General features: G+C 39.1%; 1 protein-coding gene across 1 annotated transcript in view; it reads right to left on the bottom strand.

Annotated features, from left to right (window-relative positions):
• The window catches only part of DMD (dystrophin), a 1,831,916-nt gene that overhangs the window by 604,894 nt on the left and 1,204,676 nt on the right, over positions 1–22,346 (bottom strand). Inside the window, exon 49 of the mRNA XM_087813416.1 lies at positions 10,228–10,329. Within this exon, the coding sequence (XP_087669542.1) occupies positions 10,228–10,329 (102 nt within the window). The remainder of the gene's footprint in view (positions 1–10,227; positions 10,330–22,346) is intronic.

The following is a 22,346-nucleotide window of genomic DNA, read 5'->3' as shown; positions in this document are numbered from 1 at the left end:
TTAGGTGCAGTAAGAGACTAACAAGAATAACTAATAATAAAATAGAATAATTATAACAATATGTTGTAATGAAAGTTGTGTGAATGGCTTTGGGGTCATTAAGTAAAAGAAGGGTGATTTTTTATTTTATTTTTTATTTTTTTTAAATAAGGGTAATTTGAACAGAACACTGCAATACTGTGACAGTCAATCTGATAACCAACAGCTACTAAGTGAGTAAGTGTCTACAGCATGGAGACACTAGACAAAGGGATGATTCATGTCCCAGGCAGGACAGAACAGGAAGGTGTGAGATTTCCTCACGTTACTCAGAAGAGCACACAATTTAAAACTTCTGAATTGTTTATCTCTGGAATTTTCCATTTAGTATTTTCAGATCGTGGCTGACCATGGGTAACTGAAACAGAGAAAACCGAAACAGTGGATAAGGGGAGACTACTGTACTTATTGTTAATAGAATGTGAGCAGAATTATCTGTCAGTTCTGGGCTGAGGCTTTTACAAAATGAGTGAAAATTCTGCACCCTTTCCTTCCTTTTCCATTGGCTGGAAGCAGAGGACTTAAGGTCCTACGGCAAACCTTCTCAATGCATAGGGGTAGGGCTATTAAATTCAGTGTCCCAGAGCAGTGGCTCTTATACTTTGGGTTCATCAGGATCACCTACAGGCCCTGTTAAATCAGTGATAGCTGGGTCCCAGCTCCAGTTCTAAATTCAGTAGGTCTTGGGTGGGGCCCAAGAATTGGCTTTTCTAACCATTTTCCAGTTGATGCTGATGCTTAGACCAAAGTCTAAGGCATCCGTTGTACCTAATGAGTTACCTAAACATCTACAATGGACTAGATATGCACCATCCTTGACAAAAATAAGAAAATACACCCTCAAATCATTTTCTACAGGACTTAATTCTATTTGAGAAAAGCTGCCAAGGAAATAAATACTAAAAATTCATCATGTCCTAATTTAACTGTCATCTGTGCTTTTGAGATTATTTATGTCTATTGTATCTAAACTAACATCATGTCAAATAGGGGCTTTTAAATTTTTCCCCGGAGTGCCCGCTGTTAAACATTCACCATCACATCAATGAATATAATTCTTTTTATTTATTAAAACATAAGCCTTGAATCGAAACGCCAACAAAAATGCCTCTGATCAGTGTTGAAAACTCCCACTGAAACTTGTAACATGTGGAAGATATTCATCCATTCTGACATCAGAGCTGCACGCTTAGAATTAAATAGTATAAAAAGCTAGTGGATTAATGTATATTTGGTCTCTTGATTCTCCTGCAAAGTTGCTGTGACTTCCCAAGGACAAATAGTAAGAGTAACTAAATAGTAACCATGGGATAACAAAGGGTAGTAAGAGATAACAGGGAGAAGACAATAAACACAGAAGTAGGTAACTAGAAAATGGAGTGATCTTGGTCATTTATTGAAGGGACAACAGCACAATATATGGTGACGTGTCATCATACACCAGTTAACTTCTGTGGGGGGGGGGAGAGAGAGAGACTGACCGATTAGAGATCGATCTAAACACTGCTGGGATCTGCCTACTATTCTAATAAGTGGGCATACGGCCCCAGAGTGAGTGGGAAGGAGAGACCCTAGTCTGCTGTTCCTCCAGTGGGCTGAGGTTCCACTTTCTTCTCACGGTGCAAGCATCTCCCTGAGCTTGATTCTCATGTTTAAAGGGGCATATTTATCTTACAGCCTGGCTTCTAGAAGCAAATTAACTGCTTCATCTGGATCTCAACTGTTGAAGAAACAGTGGCCTGTATTGAACTTCATAGTCCACGTGCATCACTTTGTAACAAAACAAAACAAATAATTAATGACGCCCCTTCAAATGAAGAAACGTTGAAATTACATTGTGTTTCAGAAGGAGGGGCCCTGGATTTCAGCCCTCACTCATTACTGCTGGTTGCGTGGTCACGGCCAAATCAGAGAGCTCACTTGGATTTATCACCCTTGAAACATGGATATAACACCACCACCTAACTCACAGTCCTGTTGGAGAAACTAAATGAGATCTTTTATGTGAAAAGGAGTCTGTGAACTGTAAAGCGGTATAACATTGTTGGTCAGTTATTATGCACTGCTTAAAGAAGCAAATCAGAAGATAGTAATAGACGTGCTCACTAAAATAGTTAAAATATTTTGGTTATCCTGAAAAATACCATGTTTATATATTTAATTTCCTTTCTTAATACCTAAATTCTGAACAGGCCATTCATTTATTTTAATGTTATCTGGTCCACTGTTATTTCCAGCTGGGTAAATGGGGTATTATTACAATTTCAAAAGTAGAGATTTTAAAAATTAAGTGGTACTCTGAATGTACCACAAACATCTGAGGATACTGCAGAATGTCAAAAATGCGATAAGCTCAGAACTGAATTATTTGCCAGTCTTTCCTAATTATTAGCAGATTACTCCACATAAAGTGGCTATAGGTCTTCATTCAGGTGGTCACAAAAACAGTCTTACTACTTCTTCAAGCATCTGGTGTACTTGAGAGTTGGAACTGATTATTTATGTATTATGGGATACCCTTTTTGCTTGGTTTGGTTTTCCTTTTGGGTCCTCTAGCATGAGCCCATATTTTCTATTTTCACATATTTTCTGTTAGGCTGTAGAGTTCTTTCAGGTGGCAAAAATTTTTGGCTACAGCAACGAATGCAGCATTCTTCACGTAATAAACTTTAAGCAGTGCTCAATAAAACCCTTTAAAAGGTAATGACTTGCCAATCATGTCAATAAGCTTTTACTCAAATTTAAGGGAACCAAACATCTGTCTAAATTCCAACATCTTTAAATATAAAATCAGTGGGATAATAGTTACCAAGTAATATTTTTGATCAGATTTCCAGAATTTTAAAACTTTGACTATGATTTTATTTATATGTGGAATCTAATTAAATAAACAAATAAACAAAACAGAAACAAACTCAAAGATACAGAGAACAAACTGGTGGTCTCCAGATGGAAGGGGGTTTGAAGGGCTGGGTGAAACAGTCACAGGGGTGTAAAGTACAGCTTAGGGGATATAGTCACAATAGTTACAAAACTCTCAAAGGGATGTAAGTTATGAAATAGTCATGGGATATAGCCAATAATAATGTAATAACTATGTATGGTGCCAGATGGGTACTAGATTTATTGGGATGATCACTTCAGATGTTATCTAAATGTCTAATCACTATGCTGTACACCTGAAACTAATATAATATTGTACGTCAACTGTAATTAAAAAACAAAAAAATATTTAAAAAATAAAGTATCTGCTAAACATTTAAATATAGGAAAAATAAAACACCTTGGAAAATGCTAAGTAAATTGCAGATCCCCGCCTTTCCTCACCAAAGCTCAAATGTAACAATCAGAGTGGATTCATATTTTACCCAAAAGGAGAATGTTTTGAGATAATTTTTTTTAAATGGCAAACTTAGTTTCATGATAGGGGACTTTTGCAGCTGAGCATTATTTTCTACTGTATATAATTTGCTTGGAAATGGTCATTAAGTGTTAAGACAATTATATCAGGCAATTCTGGTTCCCAATTCTATTATAATATACAATGTGAGCCTTTTTCTTAGGATCATTGAGATGCTCCGTATTTCACGATAAAACCCCCGATTTTGCTAGTGTAAGAGTGACTGTTCTTTGCGGCTAAAAGAACCTTGACTGGAACTCTATTGAAAGTCAAATATTTTCATTCAAGAGTAAGTTTGGATTTATAGAAAAGAGGAGATCCCTAGAGAAACAGTCAATGAATAGTGAGTGGTGAAGCCAAACCCAATCAAAATGTAACTCTTACATTATTAATATGCCCACTGAAGTAGGATATTAAAGCCAAGTGGCATTAAGGTCCTTAGTAGTGTGTATCATGCCCTAAAGTTCTCTAGACGCTTCACAATACTCGACGAATTCTGAGAACATAGCGGCTGTTCGATAAACACTTTTGACTGATTTAGAAAAAAAGAGCAGAAATTAATTACAAAAAACATGATTTCTGAATATAGCCTTCCTTTTTTTCATTTAAAATGAGATATATTTTTAAACTCTATTTGTGTCAGGGGATTTTCAAAATTTTAACATCTTATATTTTTCTCTCGTATCAATGTTCGGCATGCAATGAATATCTGTTACATGAATAAATGAATCCACCTATGGATGCATATACACAGATATATATGTGAATATTGTAACTGAAACATCCATGTCTCTAGAAATGCAATTAATACAGTTGAGGACCAGGGGTGAAATTCAAATTTTTTAAATGCTTGCCCAGTTCCAGCATGAGCTACTTACGGAGTGAGTCTAAATTGAGACTCAATCCCCAAATAGCTCCTCAGAAAGGTATCAGCTCATATCAGAGCTTTATAATTTGTGTCTCATTTTACTCTGAACAACAAAGTTGCAGAGTAGCCTGAAATAACTGCAAGAGATGCGACTTTGGGGATGCTTGTGAAAGTCCTCTGACAGAATTTGTTAATAAAAAAAGGTGAGGAAAGTTGATAAATCATTAGCAATTATTGATAGGGTATGACCTCACACTAGTGGTAAAGGCCATCGCAAACAAGTCTTTGAAGATGAAAAGCAAAACGCTAAGTTATTCTGCTGGGGTGACAAACAGTAAATACCTAAGAAACATGACGATTACCTCTCCTAATATGTTGTGAGCGGGCAGTGAGGTTAGGGATAAAAATTCAAGTGGTAACTGGCAGCTAGCTAAGCTAGCTCAGTGACGGTCCCAACTGAATGTAAGACAGTCACAGAAAATACACTAGCGGAGAGAGGGCCACCCCAGGGCCGTGCTTGGGATGAGACGAAGACCGGGCCACTCTGCCACCAGAAAAATGACTAATATGAGGCACTGCTACTACTTTAACAGTGACAGCTCTGCCCTACTTTAATCTCACCTTCTAGGTAAAAATTAAGACGCCCGATCAGCACACTGACTGTTTCCTGACAGCATCTAATCCTGAAATGGCCTCCATGTCCCCAGTTCATTCTTAGAATTTGCTAGCCAGCCAAACGCAGGGAGCAGCTCTTCCCAGCACCCTCTTAACCGAGATGCCCACAGTCTTCCCGGAGAGCTCTCTCCCTTGGGCAGTGAGCTAAGTAATCCTAACTTTCTGATGACAGGTATGTCTCTAATAGTATTGAGAGAGAATTTTAACAGCATCAGACAGGGGCCCGGTGCCATATTGCAAATAACTGGGAACACTGCGAGCTCTAGAATTGTGAAGCGTACATATGATCAGTGTGAATGGACTCATTCCATAAGATATCAATGTGGCAAGCGCAAGATTTCTAATCAGTGTGTTTTTATAAAATATGAGATTTCAGATACAGAGATGCTGTCCTATTAATAAATTAAATGTAATTAAACATCGGGCAATCTCATCCATATTCCTAAGTGTGTATGTCTAGAAGTTGCTCAAAAATCTGTTATAAATTTTATCTTCTCAGTGGGAGGATGAGGGCTCTCCTTAGAGTCAAGCATATATGATTAGCAATTACTAAGCCTCTCGTGGCTAAGACTTTTCCCTCCGTTGTAAGGCTAGCTTGAATTTAAAAAAAAAAAAAAAGAATTTCTGCTACTCATGTGTTAATAAATTATCAATTCTTTCTGATATTTATTCTCTTTCTAGAATTCTTTTCCCAGCATTTCCTATTACCATTGACATGGAAATTGTGCTCACCAAATGAGTCAATTAAAATGGACCTGCCCATTTGGAGGTAGGGGGGACAGATTTATGTCTGTTCTCTATTGCTTTCTGATGTTCCAAAATATAAGCTGCACCAGGTAAATGAGATAGTGTGCCTGCCAGAGGATTTATAAAATTCAAATGTTGTGATAATTATAATATTTAATTAGGCAACCCTTTGACCAAGTAGATAGCGCTTGACCTGTTATATCATATATAAATCTTCAGATGAACTTCAGTTGTGAGTAATATAGCAAAAAGATCAGGCAAAATAAAAAGAAAACAAAACCCTAAGGAAATTCTTAGAAATGTTCAAATGTTGATGTTGGCAGTAGAACAAATTCGGTGGGAGAAAAAACACACAACAGCTTAATCTAGTTAATTAACAACAAAAGAGCTGGGAAAATGATACATTACATCCCTGGTTGTGATTGACTGTAATTGAAAATGACTAATGATGCTGTCATGTCGCAGCTTATATCTGAGGACATGATGCCTGGAAGATTATAACTGTTCTCTTGACCATTTGTCTCCAGCAATTACTTTGTATTAAAGGTTGGGGTGGAGCCCTTTGGCCTAATGCACAAGGCTCCTAACACCTTATTTTTTCTATTGCCTTTAAAAAGAATTCAAGAGCAGTAATAAAATACATTATTAGGTTCATGTTAGCAGTTATTTTTTTAATAACCTCAAAAGTTAGCAAGGCAAACCAGCTGGTTTCATCTTATCACTTCAGCAAGGAACAAAGACATTAAAAATGTCATTAATGCTCTCAGCTCTAATATATACAAGTATTTTGAAATGCTTATATCTGTTAAACATTTAACAGAGTAGTGTCCCAATTTAAAGAATGACTAATAATAGAAGAAAATGTCATCTAAATGCGTAAGTTCAAAACAGAGTTAAAAAAAAATTTAAATTCAAATAACAAATGGCTTAATTTTTTTATATTTGTCAATAGTGTTGCTACTCAAGACAGTTGTTTTTGTTGCTTTTTAACTGCAAAACTGGGTGCTAGTGAGGACCTAGTCATTGATCTGTAGAAAATGAAATATAATGATTTCATCAATAGCATTATTGTAAAATATTATTACCAAAGATATAACTTAAATGTTAAACAATTTAACTTATGCAACACATCTCCAACAATTCTGGAAGATGAAGGAACAATTTACAAATCAAATGAGATAACAGTGTGTGTATATGTGAGGGGGGAGGGAGGGAAAGCGGGGGAGTCAGGGAGAGGAAGAGAGAGAGAGGAGAGAGAGAGGAGGAGAGAGGAAAGGGAAAGCATAACAAAGATGCTTATATCTTTGATCATACTATTCTAAGATTTTACCATCTTTGAAAATTAAAGAAATCCTAGAGAAGTCGATGAAGTGAAGATAAAAGGAAAAAATTGAGCCTAGGTGAGCACAGCCCCGACCAGGAGTCAGCTTGGCAGGTGAGCGCGGGAGCTGAACAGACAGGCTGTGTTATGCAGAGTGTGGATCTGCCAATAGGCAGTTAATTTCCTGAGAAACAGAATCATTCTCTGATGTGTCCTTAATTAAAATGTCTGCAAGCAGTGGACATACCAATTATCCATTTAAATACTCCATCTTATATACATCACAAGAGGGATTTTAATTTTCTTTTTTGAGAACATTGCTTTCTTCTTAATAATTATTATAGTTTCTAAATGTACCTATCCCCCCCACCACAAAAATAATTCTGTCATGAAAATGTATTGCAGGCTATTGGGACCCTTTTCCCTCCTATTAAGCAGTGAGAAACCTGACAGTTAAGGGGAAAAGGCATTAGGTAGCACAATTTAAACGTTTTGGTATAACAAATTAAAGTTGAAAGCAGGCTTTGTTTATGCACTATCAGAAAAATGGGTCACTCTTCAGAAAATCATCCCTAACCTTTAAAAAGAATTTTTCTTTTAACCCATGCAGAGATTTAAATCGTCCCCGCAGCTTGCAGCCGTGTATTGCTGGGTTCCATGGTCTGAACTATCAGGCCATGTTTGAACCTCGAGTGTTTCACGCTACCGCAAGCTCCAGCTAATTTTCAGGTGTTTCCAAGGCCATGGCCTGCAGCAGAGGTCACAGGTGAATCAACTATTTCTGCACATCCCCCAACATCAATGTTGCCCGTTTGTCACTATCGACTTGGTGTGTTTCATCTTCTCCAAGCCCAAGGGATAAAGGGTAGAACACGAATGACTTTTACTTAGTTTTGCTTCTCCCAAATGAGCTGACTTGAGAGGAAATGGGGAAGGAGGGAATGGGAAGAAGAGCTCTGGCTCTGCAAAGTGGTTTTAAGGGATATGAAAGAGGGAAGGTTCACACCTCCTTGCTCTTCCTTTGATTTCAGATAGACAGTCCCCCCTTTACACCATGAACGGGGCAGCAGAAGGCAGGGATGCCCAGATGTGGCAGATCCCGGATCTTAAGTGGCCCAGGAGTTGAGGGCATGGATGGGGGCGTGATAAATTAGCATCAACTGCTTGGCTTCTTACATCCAGTGAAAACAAAATATGCCAGTCAGAGGAAGGCAAATACCATAGGATTTCAGTCATGTGTGGAATCTAATGAATAAAATAAACTAACAAAATAGAAACAGACTCACAGATAGAGAGCAGGCTGACAGCTGTCAGAGGGAAGGGGGTTGGGGGGCTGGGTGAAAAGGGGGAAGAGATTAAGGCAAAGAAACTCTTAGACACAGACAACAGTGTGGAGATGACCAGAGGGAAAGGGGGGTAGGAGAGGGTAAAGGGGGGCTAAGTGGTGATGGAAGGAGACTTGATTTGGGGTGGTGAACACACAATACAATACACAGATGATGTATTATAGAACTGTACACCTGAAACCTATGTAATTTTATTAACCAATGCCATCCCAATGAATTTAGTAAAAATAATTAAAATTAAATGAAAAAAATGTTCTCATTGACTGTCAATTAAGACTTTCCCCTCGGTTTTCTTTTTCTTTTACAAAGGTTCAAAAGTAGGAGCCAATTTAAGTGCACATTTGCGATCTGAAACAGCTGTACCAAACCCTGCATAAGGTCTCTGAGGATCAATCGACTGTAGACAGAGTCGACCTCCACAATGGTCCATTCGTGGGGTTCAGGGCGTGCCACGGGCGTCGCTCTGATAACCAAGGAAGGCGTCTGCTAGGGGACTGGCGTGGCTTAGAGGATCAACAGAAACCCTGACATTTGCTGCCTTCAGAACCTTCCCTGGCTCTCTAATCTAAATACTCAACACATTGTGACATCACGAAAATCATCATACTAGGCGTGGAACTGGATGGGCATTATTACTAGCCATTCAGATGTCAGAAGTGGGGCAACGTATTCCTCAATAAATGTCTCTCGATATTTCTAGAGGACCAGGTGCCTTTGGGCATCTGGTATTTGGACATTACGTTGAGGCTAAAACTTTAACTTTACCTAAGGAAAAGCTCCTTGTAAACTGTAAGGAAAACCAATGTTCTTGAAATGAAGCTTGGGCCAAGTGTAAGCGGTGACCTTAGAGACAGAGTCGAAGTCATGGTAATGCCTGCAAGGACAAACTAGGCCTGTATAATGAGGTTATTGACCTGCGCTGTTTGAGAGCGGTTTTAAACATGAGGGGGAGGCTCACTAAATCTTAGCCGGCAACATTAGCTAGAGAAACCAGGCCTGATCAATAAACAGCCACCATTACAGGCTCACGGGAACCTTCATCATAATGGGAGCCATTATCATTTTCGTCAGGTACAGAAAATAAGGTAACCCACACCTAACGCCTATTTATCACAGGACTCTCATTTGCAAATGGAAGCCATTGATTAGCTATTTTTGAAAACTGAGCTGGCTTCCCATCCCTCTCCTCATGTAATAGCCTAGGAATAAACTTGTCCTAGACTTCAGCATGCGCCCGGGGAAAGGAAAGGAGTGGAAAGCTTTCGCCCCGGCGGCCCGCCTTTTTTTTTTTTTGCCAAAGAGAGACGCGATTACATGGCATTTCACTAAAACTTCTTGACCCAATAAAGTGCTGACTCCCAAATGCCGATTCCTTTTTCACAGGAAAGAACAACAGAGGAAAGAAAGGTCACAGACCATATTGTGATTCTTTACAGCTGTTGGTGACAGACAGTATGATGCAGTAGCTTGATTTGAATGAAGCCGAATGATATGAAAAGCATCGAGGCCGGCAAGCCAAGCAATAAGGCCTCAAAGAATTTAATCTACCTTGAAGGTGGGACTACTTTTTGTACCGATGGCAGCGCACCAGGACAGAAATGAGTCCTTTAATGCGATGACTCGTTAATAGCCTTAAGATCACAATATATAAATAGGATATGTTGATCAAAAAGACAGCTCTGCCTCTGCTCTTGCAGTCCGGCCAATGTTTCTTTACAAGTTATTTCATTGATTATAAACGGACCAGGTCAATGGGGAGTGGACACCAGGGAAAGCACAAGCCATTACGAGGTAACGGGGATGGCTAGAGGTCGCTTCCTTTGCACATTACCTTCGCTGGCTGGGTGGCTGGTTTTTCCTTGTACAAATGCTGCCCTTTAGACAAAATCCCTTCCACATCCGGCTGCTTAGCTTGAACTGCTACTTCAGTTTCCTGGGGTAAAGAACACATACAGTGCAGATTAACTTCACAGTTAGTAATAAAATTACTAAATTTAACTATACCCTTGGAGACTCCACATGTGCTGCAGATCAATTTCTGCACAGTGCATATGGGGCGCAAAAAAGGAGCGTCAACCGCAGAGAAAAGAAATAGAGGTCTTCGTGAAACACGCTGAGGTTTTAGAAACTTATCCAAAATCTTCAAAGTATATTGTCATACTATTATAGAGAAACAGGCGCTAACTTTGTACCTGTCAAAAAAGTAAAACGCAATAATGAAAAGTATGATTTATGAGTAGGATTAATATGGATAAATGCTATTGCTCGCGCCAATAAACTCAGTAATCCTAACGTTCATGTTACTTTACAAAGTTCTTAGTTTAACAGGATTCTCTTTGGGGCTTTGGAGCCAAAATTCTGTTCTGAAATAGAAACCAAATAATTCTTTCCACATCATTGTCAAAATTATTAAGCTTCTTTCCAAAAAGTAAACACTTAGAGCACAGTATCAAAGCTTATTAATTATTAAGCAGTCAAATGAAATAAACCTTTTGAGAAATGATTACTTTAAGAACCTGTTTGTTTTTCCTTAGTCTGGAGGAGACCAAAGTATGACCCCAAAAAACACACACACCAAAAACACAAACAAAAAAACCTCTTTAGATATATGAATATAAAGTGCTTTGCTACTGGCTTTCTGTCTAGCTCTCTTGAAGAGAGAACACAAGAAATGTGCATAAATTGAAGGTGAAGGAAGTGAAGTTAAATATTACAGAAGACTTCTTGGATGGAACACTTGTTAAACACAAGGATGGAGTATCGATTAATCAATGTCAGGCGTCAGTCAGGGTCTGGGCAATCTTCCCCAGAGAGCAGCTCCTGATTAACCCATCTCTCTCTCCCTCCCTGTCCGACCCATAGCCTCCCAGCACTGCCGAGTGTCTTCAGGCCACTGTTACCTTTATATGCTGTGTTTGTACCTGTTCTCTCACACCATCAGAGCTGGGAGTCCTCTGAACTCAAATGACTATAATCTTGTATGACACACTTGGATGTCCTGAAACTTCTGGGGGCTCTGCACAAGCTCTTGAGAGGGATTATTTCTTCAGTTCTGATTATAGTAAATACCATTGGGAGGTGGGCACTTTGGTCAAAAGCATCAATAACATTAAAACTAACCATGTGCGTAAATGGGTACTTGTGCAAAACACACACATGCATACTTACACACCAACTCTAGGGACAGTGATTATGGAAGAAACGAATCTAAAATTGTAAGAATTCATTCTCTACGACAAGAAATTCTAAAAGTGATTTAAAAAATCTCACAAAATTGTAACAAGGTCAGATTCAGAGAGTACTTTGTGAGGGTTGAGCATTTCTTCCTTCCTTTAAATTATTTCTAAGTGCACCCATTGTAAATGCTATACCGTCAGAAAATGACGACAAATAGTAATTTTACCAATGCTTCTCGTATGCAGCCAAATGATTAACACTAACACCTCTCTCTCCCTGGTCCTAGTCTTCAATTGTAGATAAATAGTTCCAAAGATGGCAAAGAATTGATGCTACTACGCAGAAGGCACTGGTGAAAAGACAGGGTTAGGAGACTGCATTTGATATTACAAGGAATTCCCTTAGGAAATGAACATATATATCTTAATTCATGAAATTTTTCACTGGCAAATGAACAGCAACAGCAACAAGGCTGACATTACGGCGGCCCAGATGCTACTTAGAGCTGTGAGTTCTACGCAGGGACTTGCCAGATGGATTGAGAAAAAGGTGGCATGCTGCGTGAAATGTCCATGTTTTGCACCTGAAGAAAGCAAAAGATTCCTAGATTTAGTCCTGGGATGAATGAGCTTTGCAAAGTCACATCCCTTTCCTTTATGGAAATGTTTCCCATTAGCATGTCCTTTCATCACCGTGACTGTGATCTCTTCCTTCTACAATGAAATAATGAAGAGTTTAGATACCTTGATGAGATTTACAGCTTGTCCTACAGAAACAGAGCAGTGGGTGAGAGGAACCACGTTCATCTCTAAAATAGCTGTGGTTAATTCTCCTTGGTGCTTTTCTGGAGAACTAGATCTCTAATTACACCCGCCTTTAAAAAATCACTTTAGAATTTATCTTACGACATTTACCTTCAGTGTGAACTTATTAGTTAAAATGTAGGTCAGCTTTTCGGGGTCAAATATTGCTTGGAGGGTCAAGTGTAGTATATCCAGTGAAATTCACTTAAATATTCTTTAGTAAACTTTTAAAAATTAACATGAGAAACATACGCTACAAAAAGCTGACAACCAGTCTGAAAAAAATGGAAGTCTACATGAAATCAATTTTAAAATTTTGATAGCTCTTCATGCAATGAAAATTTGACATGGAAAAATCAAAAAGCGAAGCAAAACGAAACAAAAAAACCTCAGGCAAACTGTATGACTGTGAAAAGAAAAGACTAAAAATCCTTAGCTGAGCCAAAAATGCCAACAAACTGCTATGATGATATTAACGGCTGGAGTAATAGTAACAGAGCTGCTAAAAGCTTACCTTGTGACAAACACTGTGTGCTTCAAACATTTTCCCCCCTCACACTTACACTCCTATAATAAGGGCACTAAATCATTTTACAGGTGCTGGAACTGAGGGATGTTGAGTCAATCTGTCCAAGACCAGACAGCTTGCAAATGGCCCGGTTGAGATGACAATCTCTTGACCCCTTACTCTGCTGTGTGCAGTGCGCATGTGTGCACATGCTAAAAACTGGCAGTCCTGTTTCTTAATCTGCCAATTTTTCTCCTCGTCTTTAACCCTAATACATTCTATAACACCCTTCCAGGGTGTAACAGAGAAAACACTGCATCTTCCCAGCAGAGAAGGAAATACCTTCTTACATAGCCTTTGCAATGCTCCAAGGGTGTCCTGTGGGCTTATGATCGCTAGACTGATAACACCCAGGCCAGAGACCTGGTCTCAGTCAACCTTTTATCTCACCAATGGCCTCACATCTTTATATGATTGGAGGTAAGGCAAAGGAGGTCACCCCTACAATGGAAACACAGCTAATTACAGTGGCCAGATTTTGTAAGTAGAAAGTGTTCAACTTCAAAGAACATTCAGACAAGAAAGTCTTCATGGGATTTCAACAAGAAAATCTCACTTCTAATAATAGAACATTTCCACTAAGGTCCCCCCCTCGCATTATTCTTTAATATACTCCCGGCAATGCAAGACTGTGCACCGGGAGTTAAGACCCTTATAATGTGACTAGTGTTTTATTTTCGTCACAGTATTGACAGTTCATTATGATCTCCTGCATAATTTTAAGAAAATAATATTTACTAATCAGGTAATAGGGAATAAGCCTTTGTTAATACTCACTAGGAGAATATCAGGGAATATTTTAAAATTCCGCCCTGATAGGTTTTCGAATGGAGTAGCTCTAAGCACCTTGCTTATTGGCTGTTAAAGAGCATTACTAAGATTGGGGCAGTGGTAGCCTGACATGCAGCGAAGCAATGGTTAGTGATGAGAAAGGCTAAACGATACCTTTGAGGGGGAAAGGAACAATTCATATGCAAATTAATATATCTGCATTGTCTAAGAATTGATTCATTGAACATTACATTTCTAATTCAATATTAAGCTCACAGTGCATGTGTTTTAAACTAGAAACTTGATGTTGCTAAGGATAGTAAAATACTGATACATTTTGCCTTGTTTTCTTTCTTATTTTAAATTTATTTACATTTCCATCATTCTACCTACTCTTAACCTTAGAATATATGAATATATATATGTATGTATATGATATGATACATACATATGTATCACAATATAGGGAGGATATGAACAGTCTTTGCATGTATGTTCCAACATTTGTTCATTCATTTATTCATTTGACAAACATTTATTGAATATTTACAAGTCAAAATCTTGGCTAGGAACCGTGACTACCCCCCGAGGCATAAGGTAGACCCTTGAGAAGAATAAGGACAGACAATTACACCTTAAACTTAGAGCACAACAGGCACAAGGACCAGCGAGTGCAATGAACAGTGGGGGGCAGAGCAGGAAGTGATCAGCTCTGTGTTTAAAGGGACAAGAGGGGAGGGACAGGCCTCAGGGGGAAGAGCCCTGAGCAAAGGCTCGGAAGAAGCTCAAACACTTGGTTGACAACGAGACAGATGATAGGAAGTATTCCAAGAGCGAATCTGAATAATTCACGACAGGAACCTGAGGCAGCACGGGGATCCCATCTGGGGGAACGGGGGGGGGGGGGGGGGGGGGGGGGGGCAAAGGTGCGGGAGTGGAAGGCAAGGGCCAGAGGGAAACGGGGTCTGTACACCACCCTCAGGACCTTAGTGGAGAAGCCACAAAAGAGTTTTAAACAGCAGAATGACCCTTTGTATTCTAAGTGATGGATATATACATTTATATATGAATGTAAGAATAGATGCATATGATTTACTACTAATGCATGGTTTTCCATTCAACTCTCAATGATGTATATATATATAGATATATAGATATGTACATGCTGCTCCTGAAAACAAAGAAATTTAAGAAAAATGACAACTTTTTCCTTAACAAACATACGTGCTCATTAACTTACTTTACTTATTTGTAAAAAGCATTTCCTACCATTTGGCTATTTTGTCAATAATCGCAATCCAGTTTTTCTGTCTAGTCTAAGATATCATGGATTGTAAGGATCACTATTATTTTATGAACTGCTAAGAAAGCTTAAAAAAAGCAATTGGACCTTGTAGACACTGTTGTGAGATATACCTCAATTTCAGAGATGCTGAAATGTAAAAGAATGCATTTTGGGATCAATTAAATTCTAAGATATTTGTTTTATTAGTTTGGTTTATTAGTTCATTATTATTTATTGACTGTGAACATGGCTGTCCTGTGGGTGAATACACTTTCCTCACCATCGCTTTTGGGCTTGACTGCGCGCCTCACTTTGCTCAATGAACTGTGAGCAGAAGTGACTGTATGACAGCTCTGAGCTGGGTCTTTTAGGGCAATTCAAGATTTTCTAGTACTTCTAGTTCCTGTTGTCCACCATGAGAGAACGCACGAGGTAGAAACTGCTCTTTCAGCCTGCGTTCTGGAATAAGACATTTGGAACAGATCCGCAGTCTAGAATGAGAAAACTTGAACTTGACCCATAGTATGGAGAAAGCTGCAGCAGATCTGCAGACACATGAGTGGATACTGTATGTTGTTTGTTATAAATCACTGGGGCTTGGGGATTGTTTGTTACTGCAGCAACAGCTGACAATTACAACGTTATAATGAAACAAACAAATAAAAAACATATGGCTTTCTGGGATGACAAAAACAAAGTAAGCCTTTAAAATAAATGTGCCCTGGCCACATCTATCGACTGCATCATCTCTCATTTCACATACAAACTGTTTGCTAAGAAGGGTAGCAAGAAATGAAAAATGAAATGGAATCAATATTGTGTTAGAGCCTGACTTCTCTGGCCTAGATTGTCAGGCCGACTCTGACAAATGAAGGCTGATGGATGGAAAAACACAACATTGTGCAGTTCGGTTTCTTTCTTTTCCCTCACGCTGGGTGACTGTTCTTTTATTTATCTACAATTAGGTTTGCTAGACCAGGGCAACGCAACTCTCCTTCACTGTAACTGCATGCTGTTAAATACATGCCAAGCCGATTGACAAAGAATGACAGGCTCTCTCTTCCCATTCAGAGCTAATCAAGGGCATCCCACCAAAGGGCGGCTTTTCCTGATTTAGTGATTCATGGATTTGAAAAATAATCTGTCCAAATATACAAAGTATAATGCAGTATTGATTTTTTTAAAGTGGCAAGTGTTATGAAACCAAGAAGATATAATCTACCAAGGTACATACTTTAAGTGTTCAAGGCCAATAAAAGAGGGTACATAGGTGTGACCATCAAGTAATGAGACTGATATTCTCTCTTACAAGTCCTCCACTCGTACAGAAGGGGTTTCAAAGTCTTACTGGTAGAATTGTTTTTGCAAACAAAATCTTGCCCTCCAGGACCCCCAACACATTAATTCATTCAGTAAACATTTACTGAAGGGAAGAGCACCTATTTTGTTCTAAATACTGGTTAGGTACTGGAAATATAATTGTGACTAAAAGAGACAAAGCTTCCCTGTTCTTGTAAAGCTTACTCTTCAATGGGGACAATGGCAATAAAATAGAAATTACGATACATCAGAGGGTGAAAAGTTCTAAAGACAGAAAGATAAAGCATCAGGTGGGAATAGGAGATGTTTGTGTGGGAGGTGAACATTTGAGAAACTACCTCCACGGGAAGCCTCACTGAGAAGGCGGTGTTTGAATAAAGATTAGGAGGACGTGAGGCAATGAATCAAGCTGCTATCTCAGGGAAGAGCAATCGGTGCAGCGAAAACAGCACGTGCAAAGGCCCCGGGGCAGGAGTGCATTCCGTTTAAACAAAAACAAGAAAGCCAGGGTGAGTGGAGCCTCGTGAGCAAGGGGAGAGTAGCAAGAAGCAAGCCAGAGAGGTTGGGGAGGGTAGGTCCTGCAAGGCAACTATGTGAGGGCTTTGGCTATTACTGAGTGAGATTAGGACCTGTAAGGAGGCTTCCAGTAAAGGAGTGATGGGAGCTGACTTATTTTTTAATGGATCATTCTGACTGCTGTGCTAAGATTAGACTAAAGGAATGTAAAGAACAGATAGCAGTAATAAGCAGATTCCCAAGAGGATTTGTTAAATTTAACATTGCTTGGAGGGAAGTACTTGTTTGTGATAACCTAATGCATTTACTCTGGAAATTTTTATACATACAGTTCTTACATGAGGACTAAATTTCTAATCTAGTTTAATAGCAACACAGGGCAGTGCTTTAAGAAGAGTCATTTGCCCAGCCAGTGGGGCTCAGCGGTTGAGCATCGACCTGGGATCCAGAAGGTCATGGTTCGATTCCCTGTCAGGGCACATGCCTGGATTTCGGGCTCGATCCCAAGTAGGGGGTGTGCAGGAGGCAGCCGATCAATGACTCATCATTGATGCTTCTCTCTCTTTCCCTCTCCGTTCCTTTCCCTGAAATCAATAAAGATAAATTTAAGAAAAAAAGAAAGAATTTAAAAAGTCATTTATTGAAACTGGTGCTCCCAAGGTTTTACCACATTCCGAATCCTTAGTGGTGAGGAGTGTGGGCTCTTGAGCCTGGCTATCCAAGTTCTAATTCTGTCATGACTTGATTATTTGCAACAGAAAACATATGGCCCATAAATCCTAAAATATATTCTAAAACCTTTGCTCTCTGGCCCTTTCCTGAAAAAGGTAGCCAATTGCTGATGTAGAAAAATGTCTGGGATTTGTGGCTCTAAAAACCTTCAGGTACAGAGAGAAATTATATGGGTAGCAATTATTTAAATCCTCATCTGAGGATATTTTTCCATTGTTTTTCAGAGAGAGTGGAAGGGAGAGAGAGAGAGAAACGTCAATGTGAGAGACACACATAGTTTGGTTGCCTCCTGCATGTGGCCTGACCGGGGCCGGGGATCGAGCCTGCAACTGAGGCACGTGACTTTGATGGGAATCGAACCTGGGACTCTTCAGTCTGCGGGCCGACGCTCTCACCACCGAGCCAAACCTGCTAGGTCTATGGGTAGTTATTTTTGCAGATAACATGTGAGAAACCCATTTTGCCTTTTACCTTCTTATGTAGACTCAGAGAGATAGGCAAACAGCTTATAGTTATACTTTAGAGCAGAGCCCAACAAACCTTTCTGTAAGGGGCCAGGGAGTGAATGGTTGGGGCTTTGTGGGCCATATGGTTGCTGTTATACCTGAATTCTGCCATTGTAGCGTGCAAGCAATACATAAACAAATGAGTGTGGCTGTGTTCCAATAATATCTTCTTTACAAAAACAGGAGGTGCACAGAATTTGGCCCTTGGACTGCAGTTTGCTGACTCCTGCTTTAGTATGTTAGTGTTGTTGGAAGTTCCCACATTAGGGAAAGGAACATCTGGGTTCTAGGCTTATCAATTCATGAGTTGGGGCAAGTCACTTCAAGTCTATGAACTTCAGTATCTTTAATTATAAAATGAATGAAAATGACAGATCTTATTGTGGATAAAGAGTTCACATCATATTTTGCCCTGCTGCAGGAGAGGATGACCTTTGAAGAACCTTCTAGCTGCATTCTCCCTGGAAACCTGATAAAGTTAGAATGTCAACTGTGTTGGTAGGTGACATTGCTTCTGCTTAAAAAGAAAAAAAGACTCATTGGTACATTACAGCTGGTTTAGGAACTCTGTGGATGAACTACAGATGTCTAATGGGAAGCTATGATTCTGGAGATCCTCAGCAACTCTTGTAACTGAGCGTGTACCTTTCACGGATCTTGGAAACTCCACCTATGTTATAAGACATTCCTTGGCTCCTGGAGCGCATGAGGCTTCCAGGCCAGGGTTGACCCAGCCCCTCTATGTGAGTCTCTTTCCTCTGCACCTGAGCTGTCATTCGGGAGCGGACAGGCGCTGCAAAGAGAATGGCTCTGGGATGGCTCTGGGGATGCTGCACAGACTGCTTTCAAATCCCATGGAAGAGACATGCCTGATGCTGCCTTTCTGGGAAGCTGTTTCTGTTCCTGTATCTTCCTAAGTGAATTTGAAGCTGAATGTGGTTAATGGCAGTCTTGTTCACTCGCACCTAAGAAAAGAAGATTCGCTGATGGGCTTTACACTAGTAATTTCTAAGGCCCACATTGTAGTTTCACAGGTTAACTGCTCTGAAACTGGGACACATTTTATAAATGATGGTGTGCCAGAGTCTAATTGGCAGCACTTTTTTCTTAGTGACAGATAAAATAATGATGCATATTCTAATCAATGATATCTTAGAAATAATGAAATATGGTATATGACCAGGATATTTATAGTAGCTAAGGATCGAATAATTTAGTATATGCAAAAGTAACACTAACTGCTACCATTTACTGAGAACTTACTAAGTATAAACATTCTGCTATGCTCTTAACATAAACCTTAATTAATCATCTCACTCAATCTCCACTGAAGAACCTTTCAGCAGACATTATTATCATTTTTCAAAAGAAAAAACTAGTCATGATAGGTTAGGGAACTTGCCTAAGGCACAAGCTAATACATGGTGAATATGGGATTTGAACCCTGGTCTGCCTGATACATATCTTGCATACTTAATTACAGTACAGATTCTATGGCTTTGCTTAAGTATGATACATATATATAATTAGGGTTTATTTGCTGAATCACAGGGTTTAGAACCAGAAACAAGTAGTTTTGACAAATATGTAATTTTGGTTTAAATCAAGACTTTTCACCCTCGGACTACTGACATTTTGGTCTGGATAATTTTTTGTTGTAGGGGACTGCTTTGTGTGGTGTAGAATGTTTTGCAGCATCCCTGGTCACTGTTCACAAGCTGCCAGTAGCACTTCCACCTTCCTTAGGTGTGACAACCAAAACGATCTACAACCCTGGCTGGGTTGCTCAGTTGGTTGGAGCATCATCCCGATGCACCAAGATTACAGGTTCGATACCCGTTTAGGGCACATACAAGCATGAACCAATGAATGCAAATCGATGTCTCTCCCCCCTCCCTTTCTTCTCTTTCCCTAAAAAAATATATATATATATATCAATAAATCAAAATTAAAAAAAAAAAATTATCTCCAGACATTGACAAATTCCTGGAGAACAGAATCCCCCCTAGTTGATAACCACTGAATTACTGAATATATGAATGAACAAGTGAAAGGATGTCTGTCTTCTCCTGGTCCTCATTAGCAGTGTACGTAAAATAGTATAACTTAATATAAACACTTTTCTATCTTTTTTCTTGTATGGAGCATTGTTTGCAATGCCATCTGTTTATATGTGTGTGTGTTTTTCAGATGTACTACTTCATGCACTATGACTTTTTTTTTTATCCCCATGCAAGGATATGTTTATTGATTTTAGAGAGAGAGGAAGGGAGAGAGAAACATCTATAAGAGAGAAACATCAATCGGCTGCCTCTCGTACGTGCAAGGCTGCAACCTAGGTACGTGCCCTGACCGGGAATCAAACCTGCAACCTTTTGGTGCACGGGACGGCGCTCCAACCCACTGAGCCACCCGGCCAGGGCCGCACACTGTGACTCTGCAACCACATCTGAATGTGGTTCTGATGAACTCTAACCATAATGGCATGTTTCAGTTTCTGACTGAATCATTCCTAAACACTGCTTTAAATATCCCAAAGGGATTAAGGGGTACAGTGGAGTCTGCAGACTAGAGAGGCATGGATAACAGAAAGTAACTCTGCCATGTCACTGAACAATCCTTTTCTCGCTTCGCACATTCATCTTGGCCAGTGGTATTTCCATTCTTTCAAACCGATACGGCACAGCTTAAAGTTACCATCCGTGCGGTAACTGGACAGAGTTCTTGAAGTCTTGACAGAGAGTATTTAACAATGTAAGTATTATGAAACACTAGACATTGCTTTTTAAAATATACGACAGCAGGGTAATTTCCATTAAAAGCAAAGCAAAGAGAAATTAAATTCTGACTTCATGATTGACATACACTTCAAATAAAATTAAAGATGCTTTGTTTTTGACTATTAAGTGCTGTACCGAAATTATAGTCATTGTCTAAACAACTCTTCTAAGTTCTTCCAGAACTTGTAAACTCAAGCAATCAAATGGGCACTGAATTAAACTTGTTTTTTTTTGTGTGTGTGTGTTTAAAGCAACAAAAATATCTGAGGCTTCTCTTCTGAATAGCTTTTCCTTAAGCATGTATAGAAAATAAAACAAACATGACGGTTTCTGGAGTGAAAGAAAAGAACACATAATCGAATGAAGCCCCTTCTTTGGTTCACACATGTCCGTCTTCATCTTGGTTCTCAGATCCTCACTTAGCCTACCATACTTAATTTTTATATTGTAACTCTTTATATTTTCATATTTCTACCACTCTAGCTAAGTGAACATTTTCACTGGTCTCCTGTAAAGTCAATGATAAGGTTTGGGATAAGGGATTGTGGACCTGTATTTTAGATGCATGTAACTGCTAAAATCCAGAATATACAGAGAATTCATATCAATCTGTAAAAGAAAGCAAACAATCCAATAGAAATTGTGCAAAGTAACTGAAGAGGCAACTCATAGAAGAAGAAAAAATGAATGGCTACCAAACATGAAAATCTGTTCAACAGGGGATATGCAAACTGAAATCATAAATTCGGGCCATTCCCTATTGCCGCTGGAATGTAATTTACAATATATAATAAAGATGTGAATGCTCTCATGAGTCAGCAATTCTACTTTTAGGTATTGGCACATGGGTTTACAAGGAGGCCTACGAAGAATGTTCTTTTAGCAGTGCTCACAGCAGTGAAAACCTGGAAGCAACCTAATGCTCACTCCCGCCTAATCTCATAGCCCTATTGATCGTTTTGTTGCTCTTCAAATCAGAAATGCATTTAACAGATTACTTCTCTATTCTGAAGCCTCTTTAAATTGTCGTTCTTATTTTGCAGGTTCAAAATCCTATTTAACTTATTCATAAGCAAAGTTAACGCTTCTATTCATAACTGGCTCATTGAGGAATTCAAGATAATAAAGTAATAATGCTGTCTCTAACATCTGACTTCAGATATAATAGAATATTTAGTAAAATAGCTCAGAAAACATCCGTTTAGTTTGGAGTGAAGCATATGAGTGAGTGAGTGTGTGTGTGTGCGCGCGAGCGCACGCATAATTTTGCATTTGTTATCTCTCCAATTATGTCAATCACTAATACCCATTACTATGCTAATACGAGAAGATACACTGCAATAAACGTTACCATGAATTACTAATATTGTGTTTCTTATCAGCAATTTCATCAAATAATTTAAGACAGAGATGCATATCTATTCATATTTTCTCTACCTATTCACCAAAGTTCTCTCAAAAAATCTTAAAAATTAAAAGTATGCACACACAG

The sequence above is a fragment of the Miniopterus natalensis genome, chromosome X (genome assembly GCF_054644295.1).
Source record: "Miniopterus natalensis isolate mMinNat1 chromosome X, mMinNat1.hap1, whole genome shotgun sequence".
NCBI lineage: Eukaryota > Metazoa > Chordata > Mammalia > Chiroptera > Miniopteridae > Miniopterus > Miniopterus natalensis.
This window is presented reverse-complemented; position numbering and strand designations above follow the sequence as displayed.